Source organism: Macaca nemestrina, chromosome 4 (assembly GCF_043159975.1).
Source record: "Macaca nemestrina isolate mMacNem1 chromosome 4, mMacNem.hap1, whole genome shotgun sequence".
Taxonomy (NCBI): Eukaryota; Metazoa; Chordata; class Mammalia; order Primates; family Cercopithecidae; genus Macaca; species Macaca nemestrina.
In genome coordinates, this window is record NC_092128.1 from 103,490,066 (window position 1) to 103,508,037 (window position 17,972).

The 17,972-nt window shown below is 45.5% G+C and overlaps 1 protein-coding gene across 1 annotated transcript in view; it reads right to left on the bottom strand.

Annotated features, from left to right (window-relative positions):
* Positions 1-16,407, bottom strand: part of LOC105475854 (uncharacterized) — a 32,698-nt gene extending 16,291 nt beyond the window's left edge. Inside the window, exons 1-4 of the mRNA XM_071094137.1 lie at positions 16,324-16,407; positions 15,721-16,243; positions 2,259-2,289; positions 741-870 (exon numbers count right to left, since the gene is read on the bottom strand). Of these exons, the coding sequence (XP_070950238.1) occupies positions 741-870; positions 2,259-2,289; positions 15,721-16,243; positions 16,324-16,407 (768 nt within the window). The remainder of the gene's footprint in view (positions 1-740; positions 871-2,258; positions 2,290-15,720; positions 16,244-16,323) is intronic.
* Between the last annotated feature and the right edge of the window lie 1,565 nt (positions 16,408-17,972).

Here is a 17,972-nt window from a genome sequence, read left to right on the forward strand (position 1 = left end):
CACTCTGTCTTCAGGCTGGAGTGCAGTGGTGTGATCTCAATTCACTGCCACCTCTGACTCCCTGGTTCAAGCAATTCTCCTGCCTCAGCCTCCTGAGTAGCTGGGATTACAGTCACGCGCCGCCATGCCCAGCTAATTTTTGTATTTTTGGTAGAGACGGGATTTCATCATGTTGGCCAGGATGGTCTCGATCTCCTGACCTCATGATCCACCCGCCTCAGCCTCCCAATGGAAGAGTGATTTCATACCCTCTCGAATGCGTTAACTGCTATGGAGGGGCAGGGCATGTGCACAGAGAGTTCTACCTGTGTAGACCCATCCTCCCATGGTAGCTTCTCTCAGTTACATGGACAAATCACCACTGATAGAGAGCACGCAACAGAGGCAAAACCCAAAAAGACCCGTCCTCTAATGCATCCCTCACTCCCATGGCATTTCCACCACAGAAAGTCCTTTCTATTACAGGAATAATACCAAAGAGTTTACTCCCAAGGCAGTGACAGTCCTGAGTAAAGACTGCTGGACTTGGAATCAGGAACTCTACAGTCAAAGCTTTGCTCTACATCTTCTCTGGGACCACTTACTGACATGCACACATCTGTGTCCTCATCTAGAAGACGGAGAACATGCCGTGGCTATAAGAGGGCTGTGGTGAGAACAAGTTAAATAAAAGAAGTAAACATGCTTTGTAAATTGCGGCGTGTAAGTTGCATGGATTAGGGAAACTCTCCCACACTCACACTGCATAACTCTGACTTCTTTCCCCAGTGGCATCCAAAGTCCTTTAGTTGGCGCATGAGCCAGAAATTCCCTGGCATGTTCATTGCCTGGTACACCTGGTATGCAATCTTCTGGCTTAGCCTCATCTTCCTAAACAAAGGGAACAAGGTGTAAACAGCATGGCAAGAGAGCGCTGGGATTCTCTCCTGCTTCCCTTGGAGTCACCCTCATCTGGCTTTTTCCTGGGCTGTGGGTGCCAACGTCATCTTAATTACCCCTCAAAACTAGAAAGAAAGACAGTTACACTTGATCAAAAAAACAGGAAACAAATGTACCAGAAGAACTATACCAAAAACAGTGTAGCTGTTCTTAGAGAAGTTACTGGTGAAGCAGAAAAAAATCTGTCCTTATATAGCAATGACTGGTGAGCTCCAAATTTTGATGTAAATTAGATTCTAAGGTTTTTTTAAAAAAGGTTTCACTACCTCAAAATGTAGAATGAAGTAAGATATATGAATTAAAGTAAACCAGGGTTCCTGGAATAACAGAAAGGGCATGTTAGGCTAGAATAGCTTATTATACCCTGAAGGCCCCTGTCATATTTTACAGTCACAAGCATGCTGTAATTTTTTCCAAGTTTCCATGAATATTAAACTTCAATAGAAGGACGGTTTTTAAGAATTTTTTTTTTTTTTTTTTTGAGACAGAGTCTTGCTCTGTTATCCAGGCTGGAGTGCAGCAGTGCAATGTTGGTCCACTGCAACCTCCACCTCCCAGGTTCAAGAGATTCTTGTGCCTTAGACTACTGAGTAGCTGGAATTACAGATGTGTACTACCACGTCCAGCTAATTTTTTTTTTTTTTGTATTTTTAAGAGAGACAGTGTTTTGCCATGTTGCCCAGGCTGATTTTGAACTCCTGACCTCAGGTGGTCCACCTGCCTCAGCCTCCCAAAGTGCTGGGATTATAGGCATGTGCCACTGCGCTTGGCAAAGAATCTTTCTTCATTGAGAGTTATGAAACAGCAAGTTTTCTTTGCTGTGGCCTGGCACTCTAAGTCTCCCTCGTGCACACACACCCTGGTGCTGTGGCCAGGGAGCTGCAGGAAGGATACCTGCACCGGGAAGCGGGACTGGATGAGCTGTCGGGTCTCCTCGGACTTTACTGCTCTCTGAGCTGCTGATACTCAAGAAACCAACACAGGATGGACCGAGGGGCTGAGCCAAGCAAGGCTGACAAGAAAAGGAGGCAGCTGAGCTTAAAGATGCTGTCTCCAGTCAGAGAGAAGGGGGCCATGGCCAAGGAACCCATGTGGGCCTGCATTAGTTCCTCAGGGAAGGGAAACATGGCTGATGAAATTTCCACAAAGGCAGAGGTTTGTGACAACACTAAAAATTATGACTCCTCAGTCATCTGCAGGAAAGAAACAGACTTTCCATAAAAGGGTATTTAAATGTCATGCAACCATTTTTCATAACAAGTTACTGAGTCTGTAAGTATGTCTAGTGGAATAACCAAGAGTACAAACTTCACACTAACCTCGATAAGCCCAGGAGGAGGTTTTTCATAACTGGAAAACAAAAAACAAAACCATCAACCATTTTAATGGGAACATAACATATTTTTATGAACAAAAGGCAGCAGCCAGGTCAGAATAAAAAGGATATTCTTAGTGAAAATTCAAAACTACATTTACTATATTATATCTAAAACAGTTAATAAAATATGCTCAGCATTCCGGATCCCATATAAATAAACTGATGAGATAACACATCCTGCAGAGATCCAGAAATTATGTTCATTGAAATAGCTAATGTCTCTCAGCACAATGATCTTTCTTGGAGGAGAAAGGAAAGCAAGAGGTTGCAGGGAGAATATGAGGTGAGAAGACCGTGGGTACTCTGGTTCTAAAACATCACTGTGTTTTTCTCAGGTTACTGACCTAGCATAACATCCACATACTCAACAGTGAACAGGCTCCTGGGGGAAACGGGTGCAATCTGTTCCAGCGCAATGTGGGTGGCACAGTGGAGGATGCACAGAGCTACATGGACAGGCCTGTCCCAGAGGCGCCCTCACCCATGGGCCTGCAACACCAGCTCCAATTCCGCCCGCTCGCCCGCCTGCCTACCAGATTTACAGATGTTGAGGCCAGGACACAGCACCCCAAAAATGACTGCAGAGCACCAGAATATGCCACCCTAAAATATGCCTCACTGGCATATTAACTATTTCAAGCTGATTACTTTGAGAAACTGTAGACAAGGAGTAGCCCTGAAAAGCTGCCATTTTGTAAGAGAAATTTACATTGATTATATAAAGGAAATTTACATTAAAATAAAGGAGTTTGCATCAGGAAAAGAGCTGCTCCTAGACAAATTTTATTACATGAAAGACTTTTATCTACATAAAAAGGCAAACTTTATTCACCATGTTTCCTCCCCCATCCTCCCATAGTTTATCTCGACCCCTCCTCCAGAAGCCCCAATCCCGTTCCTTCCCACAGCTGAGGATGCTATATAAAGTTCCCCTGGTGCTTCTTTGAGTCTCATATTTTTGGGGGACTCCCATGCATAGACATGTAATTAAGATTTTTTTTCCCTCCTGTTAATCCGTCTTATGTTCATTTAATTGGTGGCCTAGACAAATAATTTAGAAGGGTGTAGGGAAGCCATTTTTCCTTCCCCTACACAGACAGGTATTACCTGGGAAGGGCAGAACGCTTCTCCTCCCTGTGCTAGGCAGCACCTGCCACCAGAGACTGGCCAGGCCTTCCTTATTTCCATCCAGGGACTGAACCCGAGGGAGACCCAGAATGCTGAGCACGCAAAATCTGTATTTGGGACAGGCGGGGAGATGGGAAGGAAATTCTGCAGGCGAGGTTCGTGCACTCAAAAGAGCAACTCAGATTCTTAGAGGGATTCGCACCTCCCCAACAAAAGTAAGACAAATATTAGTAGCTCAGATCTGTGCCTTAACCCTCTAAACCTACAAGGAAGTACTCATTTTAATACTTCAGAATGGCTGCAAAGTATAGGAACACTTAATGATTTAATGTTCTCTTCATCCTGACCTATTCCTTATGAACTGATTTTAGAGACCCTTTTGGAACACAGTAAATATTGGAGGAGGGAGGGATTAGGGAGAACAGACTAAGGAAAAAGTGAAATGCTTTCCTTTCCATTCGCCTCCAAGGTGTCAGAGAAAAGGACTTTGCCAGAGTATGGAGGAGAAATGGCACAGTTCCCTACAGCAAGAAAGATTTCCCTTTGGCTTCATCTGTGGACACTGTCAAAGGACTCCTCTCACCCTCACTATCACTGATCCATGGACTAGGAGAATCTACTCCACAAAGATTACATACTAAACAACTGGGTAGTAGCGGAATTAGCTTTTTAGGTATGATACAGTGCTTTTCCAAAGTAAATACTTAAAATATTTTCTAATGGAAAGCTATGGTGTGTCATAAGCAAGAATAATGGTAAGATGATACAGTCTACCTGCAGCCATCCTTTAGAGGTGTTAATTCTATGCCTTGGCCGCTCACGCCTGTCATCCCAACACTTTGGGAAGCTGAGGCAAGAGGATCACTTGAGGCTAGGAGTTTGCCATCAGCCTGGGCAACATAGCAAGACCCCATCTCTACAAAATAAAAAATTAAAGGGCCGGGTGCAGTGGCTCACACCTGCAATCCCAGCACTTTGGGAGGCTGAAGCGGGTGGATCACGAGGTCAGGAGATCATCCTGGCTAACATGGTGAAACCCCGTCTCTACTGAAAATACAAAAAATTAGGTGGGCGTGGTGGCGGGCGCCTGTAGTCCCAGTTACTCGGGAAGCTGAGGCAGGAGAATAGCGTGAACCCAGGAGGCAGAGCTTGCGGTGAGCCGAGATCGCACCACTGCACTCCAGCCTAGGCAACAGAGCAAGACTCTGTTTCAAAAATAATAAATAAATAAATAAAAATTTAAAAATATTATACCTTATGCACAGAGGCCTAAGAAAGTTTGGAAGGGAGGTGGTAAACTCTATGAAAATATCCAATAATCCAACAAATAATTATTTTTGCCACAGGAGCTGGAAAACAACATATGGCCAAACTAAGTTCCAAATTCCTGAAAAATATGTAACTATTTTGCCTAGATGGAAAAGGAATACAATAGAACTGCACATTCTGAATTCTATTATTATTTGCAATGGCATTTCCTCAATAGTCCATTTTACAACTGTTCCCACCAGTTTAAGGGGGGCTGATGCTTTTTTCCCCGGGACTAAACAATTCATTAGTTTATGTAGCAGATTAAGATATTTCCAAAGTTTAAAACAATATTCAGCCAGGCATGGTGGCTCACACCTGTAATCCCAGCACTTTGGGAGGCTGAGGTGCATGGATCACTTGAGGTCAGGAGTTAAAGACAAGCCTGGCCAACATGGTGAAACCCCATCTTTACTAAAAATACAAAAATTAGCTGGGTATGGTGGCACACACCTGTAGTCCCAGCTACCAGGGAGGCTGAGGCTGGAGAATCACTTGTACCCGTGACATAGAGGTTGCAGTGAGCTGAGGTCACACCACTGCACTCCATCCTGGGCGACAGAGCAAGACTCCATCTCAAAAAAAAAAAAAAAAAAAAAAAAAAAAAATTAAGCAAATGAAAAAAACTCAGGCTCTTATTAACTACTTTAAAAATACAAAATAAATCATAGGCCACTACTATTTGATGCAAAAGTGAATGACATTGCATAGTAATACTTATGCTAATATTAACTACTAATTTAGCAAAAATTATTATAATATGGCTACATAGGAAGGATGGAGACAAGGGTAGTAAAACAACTAAAATCTTACCTACTCTGTCCTCAGTTGAATAGCTGTAGAGACCAGAATATGCTACCTCAAAGTACACCTTTTTGGCTAAGGATCATTTTGAAAAACAGCAGACACAGGGGAAACTCTGAAAAGACAGCAGAAGTCACCCTTTTGTAAGAGAAATGTTCATCGATAAAGGAAATCTCCATTTCAGGTGAGATCCTTTTTTTTTTTTTTTTTTTAAGATGGGGTCTCTCTCTGTCACCCAGGCTGGAGTGCAGTGGCTTGATCTCTGCTCATTGCAACCTCTGCCTCCCAGTTCAAGCGATTCTCCTGCCTCAGTCTCCTGAGTAGCTGGGATTACAGGTACATGCTACCACGCCCGGATAATTTTTTTTGTTTTTAGTAGAGATGGGGTTTCAGCATGTTGCTCAGGCTGGTCTCGAACTCCTGACCTCATGATCTGCTTGCCACAGCCTCTCAAAGTGCTGGGATTGCAGGCATGAGCCACCGCGCCTGGCCACAAGTGAGACCCTTTCTATACAAGAAAGAGAAAAATGTCTCTCAATCACAAGAGAATGCTAACAATGGAGAGAGCACAGACACAAACCTACATAACAAACCTTAACTTTATTATACTTTTCTTGGTCACTATACCATAGCTCAGTTCCCCCATATCTTTCTTTGATTTAGCTGAACATGGTGTTTAAGCCTGAATCCAAAACCACTTCTTTGAGATTTTTCATTCCACTGGGTAACTCCCATGTATATAGAACATATACATGGTAATAAACTTCTGCTTGTTTTTTTCCGCCTGAACCTTCCGTCTGCCAGGTTCAAGCGATTCTCCCGCCTCAGCCTCTTGAGTGGCTGGGATTACAGGCATGTGCCACCAGGCCCAGGTAATTTTGTATTTTTAGTAGAGACAGGGTTTCTCCATGTTGGTCAGGCTGGTCTCAAACTCCTGACCTCAGGCGATCCACCTGCCTCAGTCTCCCAAAGTGCTGGGAGTACAGGCGTGAGCCACTGTGCCCGGCAATGTTTATTATTATTATTATTAACCTTCTGTTACAGGGACCCTGGACCTTAGAAGAGTAGAAGGAAAAAAAATTTTCCCCTTAAATAGGTAATGTCCATTATGGAATCAAAAAAGGCAATATAAGGCTGGGCAGGGGGGCTCATGCCTGCAATCCTAGCACTTTGGGAGGCCAAGGTAGGAGGAATCCTTAAGTCCAAAACCAGCATGGGCAACACAGCTAAACCCTCTTTCAAAAAACCAGGGAGGAAAGGAGGAAGGGAGGGAGGGAGGGAGGAAGGAAGGGAAGAAGAGGGAGGGAGGGAGGGAAAGAAAGAAAGGCAAGAAACATGATTTTAAAATAAACAGTTACGGCCAGGCATGGTGGCTCATGCCTGTAATCCCAGCACTTTGGGAGGCTGAGGCGGGCAGATCACAAGGTCAGGAGATCAAGACCATCCTGGCTAACATGGTGAAAACCTATCTCTACTAAAAATACAAAAAATTAGCCAGGCGTGGTGGTGGGTGCCTGTAGTCTCAGCTACTTGGGAGGCTGAGGCAGAAGAATAGCGTGAACCCGGGAGGCGGAGCTTGCAGTAAGCCGAGATTGCACCACTGCACTCCAGCCTGGGTGACAGAGCGAGACTCTGTCTCAAAACAATAATAATAATAATAAAATAAGCAGTTACTTTCCAGATGAAAAAACTAAGAGTTTCCTCACAGAAGTCTTGATGGGGGAGAGGGGTGCAGAGAATATACAGGGTAACTGGGGTCTCAAACCACAATTTTTTTTTTTTTTTTTGGAGACAGAGTCTTGCACTGTTGCCCAGGCTAGAGTGCAGTGGCATGATCTTGGCTCACTGCAAGCTCCACCTCCTGGGTTCACGCCATTCTTCTGCCTCAGCCTCCCGAGTAGCTGGGACTACAGGCGCCCGCCACCACGCCTGGCTAATTTTTTGTACTTTTAGTAGAGACAGGGTTTCACCATGTTAGCCAGGATGGTCTTGATCTCCTGACCTCGTGATCCGCCCACCTCGGCCTCCCAAAGTGCTGGGATTACAGGCATGAGCCACCACGCCCGGCCTTCAAACCACAGTTTTTTTAAATTAGCCTTTCATTGTGAGTTCACTTGGGTCAAGAAAAAAAAAAGCCTTTGGTACTATTCTGTTGCAGGAAGTCAGGGACCCTGAACGGAGGGACCAGCTGAAGCCATGGCAGAAGAACATAAATTGTGAAGATTTCATGGACATTTATTAGTTCCCCAAATTAATACTTTTATAATTTCTTATGCCTCTCTTTACAGCAATGTCTGAACATAAATTATGAAGATTGCATGGACACTTATCACTTCCCCAATCAATACCCTTGTGATTTCCTATGCCTGTCTTTAATCTCTTAATCCCATCATCTTCGTAAGCTGAGGAGGATGTATGTCACCTCAGGACCCTGTGATGATTGCATTAACTACACAAATTAATTGTAGAGCATGTGTGCTTGAACAATATGAAATCTGGGCAACTTGGAAAAAGAACAGGATAACAGCAATGTTCAGGGAACAAGAGAGATGGCCTTGGACTCTGACTGCCAGTGAGCCAGGTGGAACAGAGCCATATTTCTCTTCTTTCAAAAGCAAATAGGAGAAATATCGCTGAATTCTTTTTCTCGGCAAGGAACATCCCTGAGAAAGAGAATGCGCCCCTGAGGGTAGGTCTATGAATGGCCCTCTTGGAGGCAGCTGTCTTTTACTGTCGAAGCCAAAGGGATGAAATAAGGCCCTGGTCTCCTGTAGCACTCTCAGGCTTATTAGGACGAGGAAATTCCCGCCTAATAAATTTTGGTCAGACAGGTTGTCTGCTCTCAAACCCTGTCTCCTGATAAGATGTTATCAATGACAATGCGTGCCTGAAACTTCATTAGCAATTTTAATTTCGCCCCATCCTGTGGTCCTGTGATCTCACCCTGCCTCCATTTGCTTTCTGATATTTTATTACCTTGTGAAGCATGTGATCTCTGTGACCCACACCCTATTTGTACACTCGCTCTCCTTTTGAAAATCACTAATAAAAACTTGCTGGTTTTATGGCTCGGGGAGCATCACGGAACCTGCTGACATGTGATGTCTCCCTCGGACATCCAGTTTTAAAATTTCTCTCTTTTGTACTCTTTCCCTTTATTTCTCAAACCAGCCAAGACACTTAGGGAAATAGAAAAGAACCCACGTTAAATATTGGGGGTGGGGTTCCCCCGATACTATTTGATTAAACAGTTTAAATTACATGACGTATTACTTTGGAATGAATAACATTTGATTTAAAAGCAAACAAGTCTCTGAACTAGCCAAAGGAAACATATTGAGAGTCCGTCCAGTCAGTTGTAAATCTCTGAAACTAGAAAATCCCAGTGCTCTGAGAATCTTAGTTCATTTTATGCTGATATAACAGAATACCTGAGACTGGGCAATTTACAAGGAACGGAGATTTATTTCTTACAGTTCTGGAGGCTAGAAAGTCCAAGGTCAAGGGGCCAGCATCTGGCAGGGGATTTCTTTGCTTCATCATTCCATAGGAGAAGGCAGAAGAGCAAGAGACAGCATGGGTGGTGGTGGAGGACAAACTCATGTTTTTATCAGTAACCCACTCCAGCAATAATTAATCTACTCTTGAGATAAGAGTGCCTATTAAGGGCAGAGCTGGCTGGGTGTGGGGGCTCACACCTGTAATCCCATGACTTTGGGAGGCTGAGGCGGGTGGCTCTCTAGGTCAAGAGATTGAGACCATCCTAGTCAACATGGTGAAACCCTGTCTCTACTAAAAATACAAAAATTAGCTGGGCGTGGTGGCATGCACCTGTAGTCCCAGCTACTCAGGAGGCTGAGGCAGGAGAATCGCTTGAACCTGGGAGGCGGAAGTTGCAGTGAGCCGAGATCACGCCACTGCACTCCAGTCTGGCGAGAGAGTGAGACTTTACCTCAAAAAACAAACAAACAAAAAAAGGGCAGAGCCCTCCTGACATAATCACATCTTAAAAGTCCTATCTCTCAACACTGTTACATTGGGTATTAAATTTCAATAAATGAACTTTTTGAGACAAGAGTTTCACTCTGTTGCCCAGTCTGAAGTGCAGGCCTGATCACAGTTCATTGCAGCCTCAACCTCTCAGGCTCAAGTGATCCTTCTACCTCAGCCTACAGAATAGCTGGGACTACAGGTGCACACTACCATACCCAGATAATCTTTATTTTTATTGTAGAGATGAGGTCTCAATATGTTGGCCAGGCTGGTCTCAAACTCTTGGGCTCAAGCAATCCGCCCACCCAGGCCTCTCAAAGTGCTGGGATTACAGGCATGAGCCACTATGCCCAGCTCTCCAATACATCAACTTCAAGGACACATTCAAACCATAGCAGAAGTAAACATCTGGTTTTGCTAGTTTATAGATCTATATTACTTAGCTGGTGAGGTTCCATTTTATCATTTGCAAAAGTAGGTTATAATCTCTCTGCTGTCTAGGAGCTACAAAATAAACACATGGTATTAACCACTGTGTGGCATCCTACAGCTAAATATACTGAGCGTCGGGCAGGGCCAGACCCTGCCTGCAGTTAGGCTAGAGAAAGATCTTTAAACATCTGTCTTGCGTAGGAGACCAAGAGCACCACCTGGTGACTTGAAAGGGCTGAAATGCCCAGTAATGTGGATGCCCACAACACAGGGTCTCTATCCTGCAACCACTGCCCTGTTAAGGTGAAAAGTCATTCAGCTCTTGGGCCACCAAAAAGTAGGCCAGACTCCACCAAAAATAAAATGCATTTTGTATCCAGTCTCCCAGAATTCTGATTATGAAGGATTTCAACTCGAGGACCTTTCCTTACATGACCCATATAGCATAGGTAACAAAAGGTGCCTGTGACAGAAACAAACTGTTGACTGAGTGAACATCACACTTATGTCAACCCACAGAAAAAGCAGAAGGCAAAATTAATGTCAGTAGAGAGCTTATTTGAGCCAAATTTGAGGACTGCAAGCTGGGAGTATCAATTTAAGTTGTCCAGAATATACACTCCTGGGTGGTAGCCCTCAAACTTGGACCAAATGAACTCTATACTTAATTTAGCTTCAGTTTTTTTCTTTGGGTCAAAATATCTGGCATAGTCGGGAGAATAGCTCCCTCCCTCCACCACCACACAGTGTTTCTCTCTGAAAGTGGCACTCAGCATGAACTCCTATCTCTGACTTTCCTAAGTTAGGGGATCAGGATGTTTAATTTGCTTTGGTTTGGGGCCACAGTCTTGTTGCATTGTGACCTTTCATTATGGAAATTGTGCTTGTTTCACCCTGGACCAACCTCTCTTGGAGTTGCTTTTCCTAATTTATGATCGTGAATACTTCCCTCTGAAGATTAAAGGCACTCAAAGGCATTCGCTCCCTCTGGCCCATTAGGGAACCCTAAATAATTAGAGACTTGGCGAAGTGCCAGGACTTTGTCCATAACATTCAGTGGCCTTACAGGGTTTCTTTCCTCTGTGAGAATCTCTGTACCCTCTCACTCTGCCAGTGAGTATGCGTAAAGGCTGGTCATCTTGCATTTGTGAGCCCTCTGTGACCCTCAGGGGATTCAGAGTTTCTGAGGCACGTAAGAGAGGAGACCTGACTCGGTGGTGACACACTGAAGTGATACACTCACAAGTGGCACATTTAGGCCCAAAACACTGCCCAGAGTCATGAATGATTCAGATCTCTAAATTATGGGTAACAAATCATCCAGGTCTGAGGACTCCCCATGGAGGCAGCCTCCCTCGGAGACACCGGCTGGTTTTATGTGCAACACCCGCTTAGTTTCATCTTATAAGTATTTGCACACATTGGCCCACATGACTCGAGAGGACCCCAAATTATGATGGCCAATATTGGGGGTCTTTTAAAATGCCTAAAGTAATTCAATTTTCTGCACAATTGGGAAAAGCTGGGTTTAGAATCAGACAAATTAAATGGGAGATCTCCTTTCTGTTTGTCCTGGCTGAAATCTGATCGTAAGAGACACAAAAAAATTTTTTTAAAGAGCTCTGTGGTTGGCCGGGTGCAGTGGCTCATGCCTGTAATCCCAGTACTTTGGGAGGCTGAAGCAGGTGGATCACGAGGTCAGGAGTTCAAGACCAGCCTGACCAACACGATGAAACGCCATCTCTACTAAAAATACAAAAATTAGCCGGCCGTGGTGGCACACGCCTGTAATCCCAGCTATTCTGGAGTCTGAGGCAGGAGAATCACTTGAACCTGGGAGGCGGAGGTTGTAGTGAGCCGAAATCGTGCCACTGCGCTCCAGCCTGGGTGACAAAGTGAGACTCTGTCTCAGAAAAAAAAAAATAATAATAAAGAAAAGCTCTCTGGTCACAGTCAGCTGCTTAATTAAAGGCTGATATTCAGGCTATAATTTTTTTTTTTTTTGAAAACTAAAAAAAGGTCTTTCTGCTTTTTCTCTTTTCGATCCTATTCCTGATAATATTTTTCAGTCAACTGAAACCCCCTTAAAAAAATGCTGGAGGCCACTGTTTGCTTCCTACCTTGTTGGCATGATTTTGGTGGAGAAAAATGTAAAATTTCATTGGCCTTTTAGAAAGCTGAAACTCTCCCAAACTGGCCTAATACTTAACTCCTTCCATTTCCTTACACTTCTGCTCCTTCTCCCTTTTGCCATCTTTGGTAACACATAGGAGACTTCTGGCACTCCTGAGACCCCTGGAGGACATGGAAAAAGGGGCCATGCCCACCCTTTTTTGGGGTCTTCAGTCTTTCTCATGGAATCTAAGAGTCATGAGTAGGCTTCTCTCAGGTCTATGGCTCGGCTCTATTTTGCACAGAGTTTCTGGATCTCTTTGGCTTTTGGAGTATGACGTATTACTTTGCATTGCAGGGGAGAACTTGACATTTGCATATGCGATGGCTGGCAAGTCACTGGCAAAAGCTGCAGTTTTAGAAGTGGCTGACAGCTGTTGCAGTGAATGGTCATTACTGAAGGAGGCAACTTGTTTCTTTCCCTGTTTAAAAAGGCGTGCTCTGAACACTTGAAGACTCCTGTGGGAGGGGGGCTGATTGCAGAGCGGACTGATGGAGTCAGGTCACCCACCAGCCTCTGTGAAACATCCTTGTATTGAGGAAAACTGTGGAAAGAATTCACACCGGTTCGGTGGTATTTCCCTCTTCTTGGGGACCTGGGATTCAATGTAAAAGTAGGATCCTTGATTTTTAAAGATCTGAATGTTCTGCCTTTCAGCTCTGCCTGCTTTTCACATATTTAAATATTAGGCCCTGACAACTGCAACTTCTTTCACTGCCCTATTCACTAAGAGGCTCCATCCTGAAGTCAGTAATCTCATTAAGAAACAATCTATCTGGCTCATGTCTGTAATACCAGCACTTTGGGAGGCTGAGACAGGCAGATCACTTGAGGCTGGGAGTTCGAGACCAGCCTGGCCAGCTTGGCGAAACACTCTACTAAAAATACAAAAACTATCTGGGTGTGGTAGCAGGCGCCTGTAATCTCAGCTACTCAGGAGGCTGAGGCACGAGAAACTCTTTTTTTTTTTTTTTTTTTTTGAGACAGTATCGCTCTGTCTCCCAGACTGCAGGGACGCCATCTCGGCTCACTGCAAGCTCGGCCTCCCGGGTTCACGCCATTCTCCTGCCTCAGTCTCCAGAGTAGCTGGGACTACAGGTGCTCACCACCATGCCCGGCTAGTTTTTTGTATTTTTAGAGAGATGGGATTTCACCGTGTTAGCCAGGATGGTCTTGATCTCCTGACCTCGTAATCCGCCCACCTCAGCCTCCCAATGTGCTGGGATTACAGGCGTGAGCCACCGTGCCCGGCAGAGAATCTCTTGAACCGGGTAGGCAGAAGTTGCAGTGAGCTGAGAGAGCACCACTGCACTCTAGCCTGGGCGAAAGAGGGAGACTCTGCCTCAAAAAAAAAAAGGAAAAAAAAAAGGACGAAGAAACAATCTATCAAACTAAATCAGTTGACAAAACGCAATTTCCTGACATTTAGCTGGCTACTTTGAAACTCTTTCCAAAAAAATAAAAAAATAAAAAAAAAAAGGCTTGCTCTGTCGCCCAGGTTGGAGTGCAGACCACTCCTGGACTCAATGCAACCTCCGCCTCTGGGTTCAAGCGATTCTTGTGCCTCAGCCTACTCAGTAGCTGGGATTACAGGCGAGCGTCACCAAGCCTGTCTAACTTTTATATTTTTAGTAGAGACAAGGTTTTGTCATGTTGGCCAGGCTGGTCTCGAGCTCCCGACCTCAAGTGATCTGCCCACCTCAGCCTCCCAAAGTGCTGGGATTAAGGGCGTGAGCCACGGGCGCCCAGCCTGAAGCTCTGTATAAAAGAAATCTATGGCCGCGCACGGTGGCTCAAGCCTGTAATCCCAGCACTTTGGGAGGCCAAGGTGGGTGGATCAGCTGAGGTCAGGAGTTTGAGGTCAGCCTGGCCAACATAGTGAAACCCCATCTCTACTAAAAATACAAAAAAATTAGCTGGGTGTGGTGGCGCACACCTGTAAGTAACCCCAGCTACTTGGGAGGCTGAGGCAGGAGAATCATTTGCACCTGGGAGGCGGAGGTTTCAGTGAGTCAAGATCGTGTCACTGCACTGCAGCCTGGGTAACGGAAAGGCTCTGTCTCAAAAAAAAAAAAAAAAAAGAAAGAAAGAAGGAACGAAAAAGAAAAAAAAAAAGAAATCTACATCTATTAAAAAAAAAAAAGTTCCATTTGTAAGGGCATCTCCCTTGGTGGACCTAAACCACTAGAAAATTTCAGGATGGGGAAGACATTGGCTTAAAGTTTACATAACAAACGGTACGGTACCTCTGTTTAAAATACTTTTCCTGGTAATTTTATCTTAACCAGTTTTTAACCTATGCCTTTCTTTGTCTCAGCAAATAATTCTGTTTAGGTACAAGTTCTGTGTCTTTTAGATGTAAATTTTTAAATTTTGTTATTAGTTTTTTTATTTGTTATTTTGTTTAATAGGCTTTTGAAAGTGCAAACTTAGGGTTGCCTAGTTACTAATTACTTAGTGTAGTGGAACAGATAATCAAGAGACTGATAGTCTAAAGTGGACGATCACTAAGTGGACGATCTTAGTGGATGATCACTTTAGACGATCATCTAAAGTGGGCACAGACTATTAGAAAACTGGCTAGTGAAGAATCTTATAAAAGATAAAAGATCTGCTTCTGTTTGTATGTCTATGTTTATATGCGTTACAGCATGTCATATTTCATTACCAAATATATGAAAAAGTTCAAATTAATTGGCACCAAAATATGCCACCCCGACATATTGATGACTCTGAGCTAAAAGAAACTGAGAACCAGCCAACACAGGAAAACTTCACCTCGCCGGCAACTGCTCCCGTTTTGTAAAGAGAAATTTACATCTTTAAAGGAAATTTCCATGAGTAAACGTATCTGTATCAGACAGACAGCTGCCTGGAGACAGCTTTCATCACCTGAGAGCCTTACAAAGCAACCTTTATTCATCATACATTTTGACCCTTCCATAATTTGTCTCCACCACGCCCCAAAAGGCCCACGCCCTTCTTTCAGTCTCCCATTTTTGTGGCCCTCCAGTGCATGGGTATGTGAAAAGAGTTTTTCTCCCCGTCTCTACTAAAAAGTACAAAAAACTAGCCGGGCGAGGTGGAGGGCGTCTGTAGTCCCAGCTACTCGGGGAGACTGAGGCAGGAGAATGGCATAAACCCGGGAGGCGGAGCTTGCAGTGAGCTGAGATCCGGCCACTGCACTCCAGCCTGGGCGACAGAGCGAGACTCCGTCTCAAAAAAAAAAAAAAAAAAAAAAAAAAGAGTTTTTCTCCTGTTAATTGTCTTACGACAATTTAATCTGTCAGCTAAAGAACCTAGAAGGATAGAAGGAAGCCATATTTCCCTCCTTTACATTTGAATCTTCTTGACACCACACTCTCCCGGGTCATCTGGACCCTCCTTGAACTGGAGCCAGGGGAGCGCAGGGCCTCCCAAGTCAGGGCCCGAATTCCGCGTGGTGCCGAGCGGAATTGGTGGTGGTGGCTCCCTGGATGCCCACCCAGGACCCCGGTAAAAAAAAAAAAAAAAAAAAAAAAAAAATCCCTCCAACCTGGAGAGAACAATTCCGCCTTTGTTCTACCTGGCATCGCCGTGGCCAGTCCCCGCCGCCCATTCTCTCTTCTTCCCGGCCTCGCCACTGCAGGACCCGTGTCCTCGTCCCTTCTCCATAGCAGAGGATGAAAAGAACGGGGTTTCTCCACGTCACAGTGGCCCAGGGAACTCGGGTGGATCGTGGGGGCAGCGTGCTGGGCTGAACTTGCCTGTTCGGTCCACAAATGCTTGACTCCCCCAAAAGAGGCGACGCCCACACCAAAGCGGGGGCGAGGAGCGCAAACCGTTGCCGCCTCCCCGGGTCCAGGCCTCAGCCCACCTGCGCCGCGGCCTCCAGGGCCCCTCCGTGGCCGGGCGGGCCTCGCTCCCCACCCAGTGAGGACTAGAAGTCCCGTCGCAAACACCACGTTCCTCACAGGCCCGCAGCCCTGCCTGCTCCTGGGGGCTTGGAAGACCCGGCCCAGCGCCCACCACGGCGCCCGGCGCCCCTGTTCCCAATTTGTCCCTAATTTTGAAGACGGGCGACGCGCGGACTGCGGCTCAGACAGCGGCTAGAGACTCACAAGGACTCCAGGTGCTTGAGCTGCTGCAGCTGCTGCGCGCCGTGCCACCGCCGCTTCTGCTCCCGGGCCCGCTGCAGCTCCTGATCCGGCGGCTCCCGCGGCCGCCACGCGCCCCCCGCCCCCTCATCCTCGCGCCCCGGCTGGGACGACATCGCGGCACCCGCGGCGCGGCTCTGGCTGCGACCAAAAGGGCACTTCCCCCGCGCGGCGCCCCTTCCCGCCCCCGCCCCGCGACTCGCCCGGGAGGGGACCCGAAGTCCCGGCCTCGGCCGCCAAATCCTCGCTTCCCAGCGGCCGGCCCCAAGTCAGTGCGCAGAGCCACAGAGCCCAGCCGCTAGCCCCCTGCTGCCGGTGGGCGGGGAGCGCCCCCTAGCGGCGGCTGGAGCCGAGGCGGGGCGGAGCCCTGGGTGGGAGCCTGGGGGAGCTTCCCGGAGCCTCAGGGTTCCCGCCCGGGCCACACCCACCTCCCTGCCCCTTTGAGGTCTCCGACCGGGGCAAGGGGTCTTGTGCAAGTCATGTTTGTAGGTCCCCAGTGACAAGACACATGGGAGCTGCTCATTACATAGTAATACGATTCAGCCATTTTTGGAAGAAAGCAATACTCTGCATGTAAATTCTCCAATTTTCAGGTCATATGATCCATGCTTAAAGCATAGTCAATGTATATTGTATTTAGCAAGGTATATGTTGTGGAGATGAAAATAAAAGCTACCATACACAGCACTTGTTATGTACTAGTCAATGAGCTAAACCCTTAATAAGAATGTCTTTAATCTTAAACTTAAGTGTTATTACCACCCTTACAGTGATCTACACATTCAGTGCAATCCCTGGCAAAATCCCACTGACTTTTTTTTTTTGCAGAAATAGAAAAGCCAATCCTAAAATTCATATGGAATCTAAAGGGACACCTTCCCTGGGCCTCTTACTTGTTTTGCAGCAAGTAGGTGCAAGTAGGTTAATGTGGCATATTAAATTTATTGATTTGTGTGTGTTAAACCATCCTTGCATTCCAGGAATAAATTCCATTTGGTCATAGTGCATTACCCTGTTAATAAGATATTCAACTTGTTTCCCTACCATTTTGTTGAGAATTTTTGCATTAATGTTAATAAGTGATTTGGGGGTGTAGTTTTCTTACAATGTCTTTGTCTAGCTTCGTATTAGGGTAATGCTAGCCTCAAAATGAGTTAGGAAATTTTCCCTTCTCTTTAATTTTTTTGGAAAAGGTTGAAAAGAATTGGTGTTAGTTCTTTAAATGTTTGGTAGATTTTGTCAGTGAAGCAATTATGTCCAGAGCTTTTCTTTGGTGGTAGATTTTATTTTTTATTTATCTTTAGAGACTTGCTAAAATGGCTCACGCCTGTAAGCCCAGCACTTTGGGAGGCCGAGGCAGGCAGATCACCTGAGGTCAGGAGTTCGAGACCAGCCTGACCCACATGGAGAAACCCCATCTCTACTACTAATGCAAAAAATTAGCTGGGTGTGGTGGCACGTGCCTGTAATTCCCAGCCACTTGGGAGGCTGAGGTAGGAGAATCACTTGAACCTGGGAGGTGGAGGTTGCAGTGAGCCAAGATTGTGCCATCGCACTCCAGCCTTTGCAACAAGAGTGAAACTCCATCTAAAACAAAAGAAAGAAAGAAAGAAAGAAAGAAAGAAAGAAAGAAAGAAAGAAAGAAAGAAAGAAAGAAAGAAAGAAAGAAAGAAAATAACTA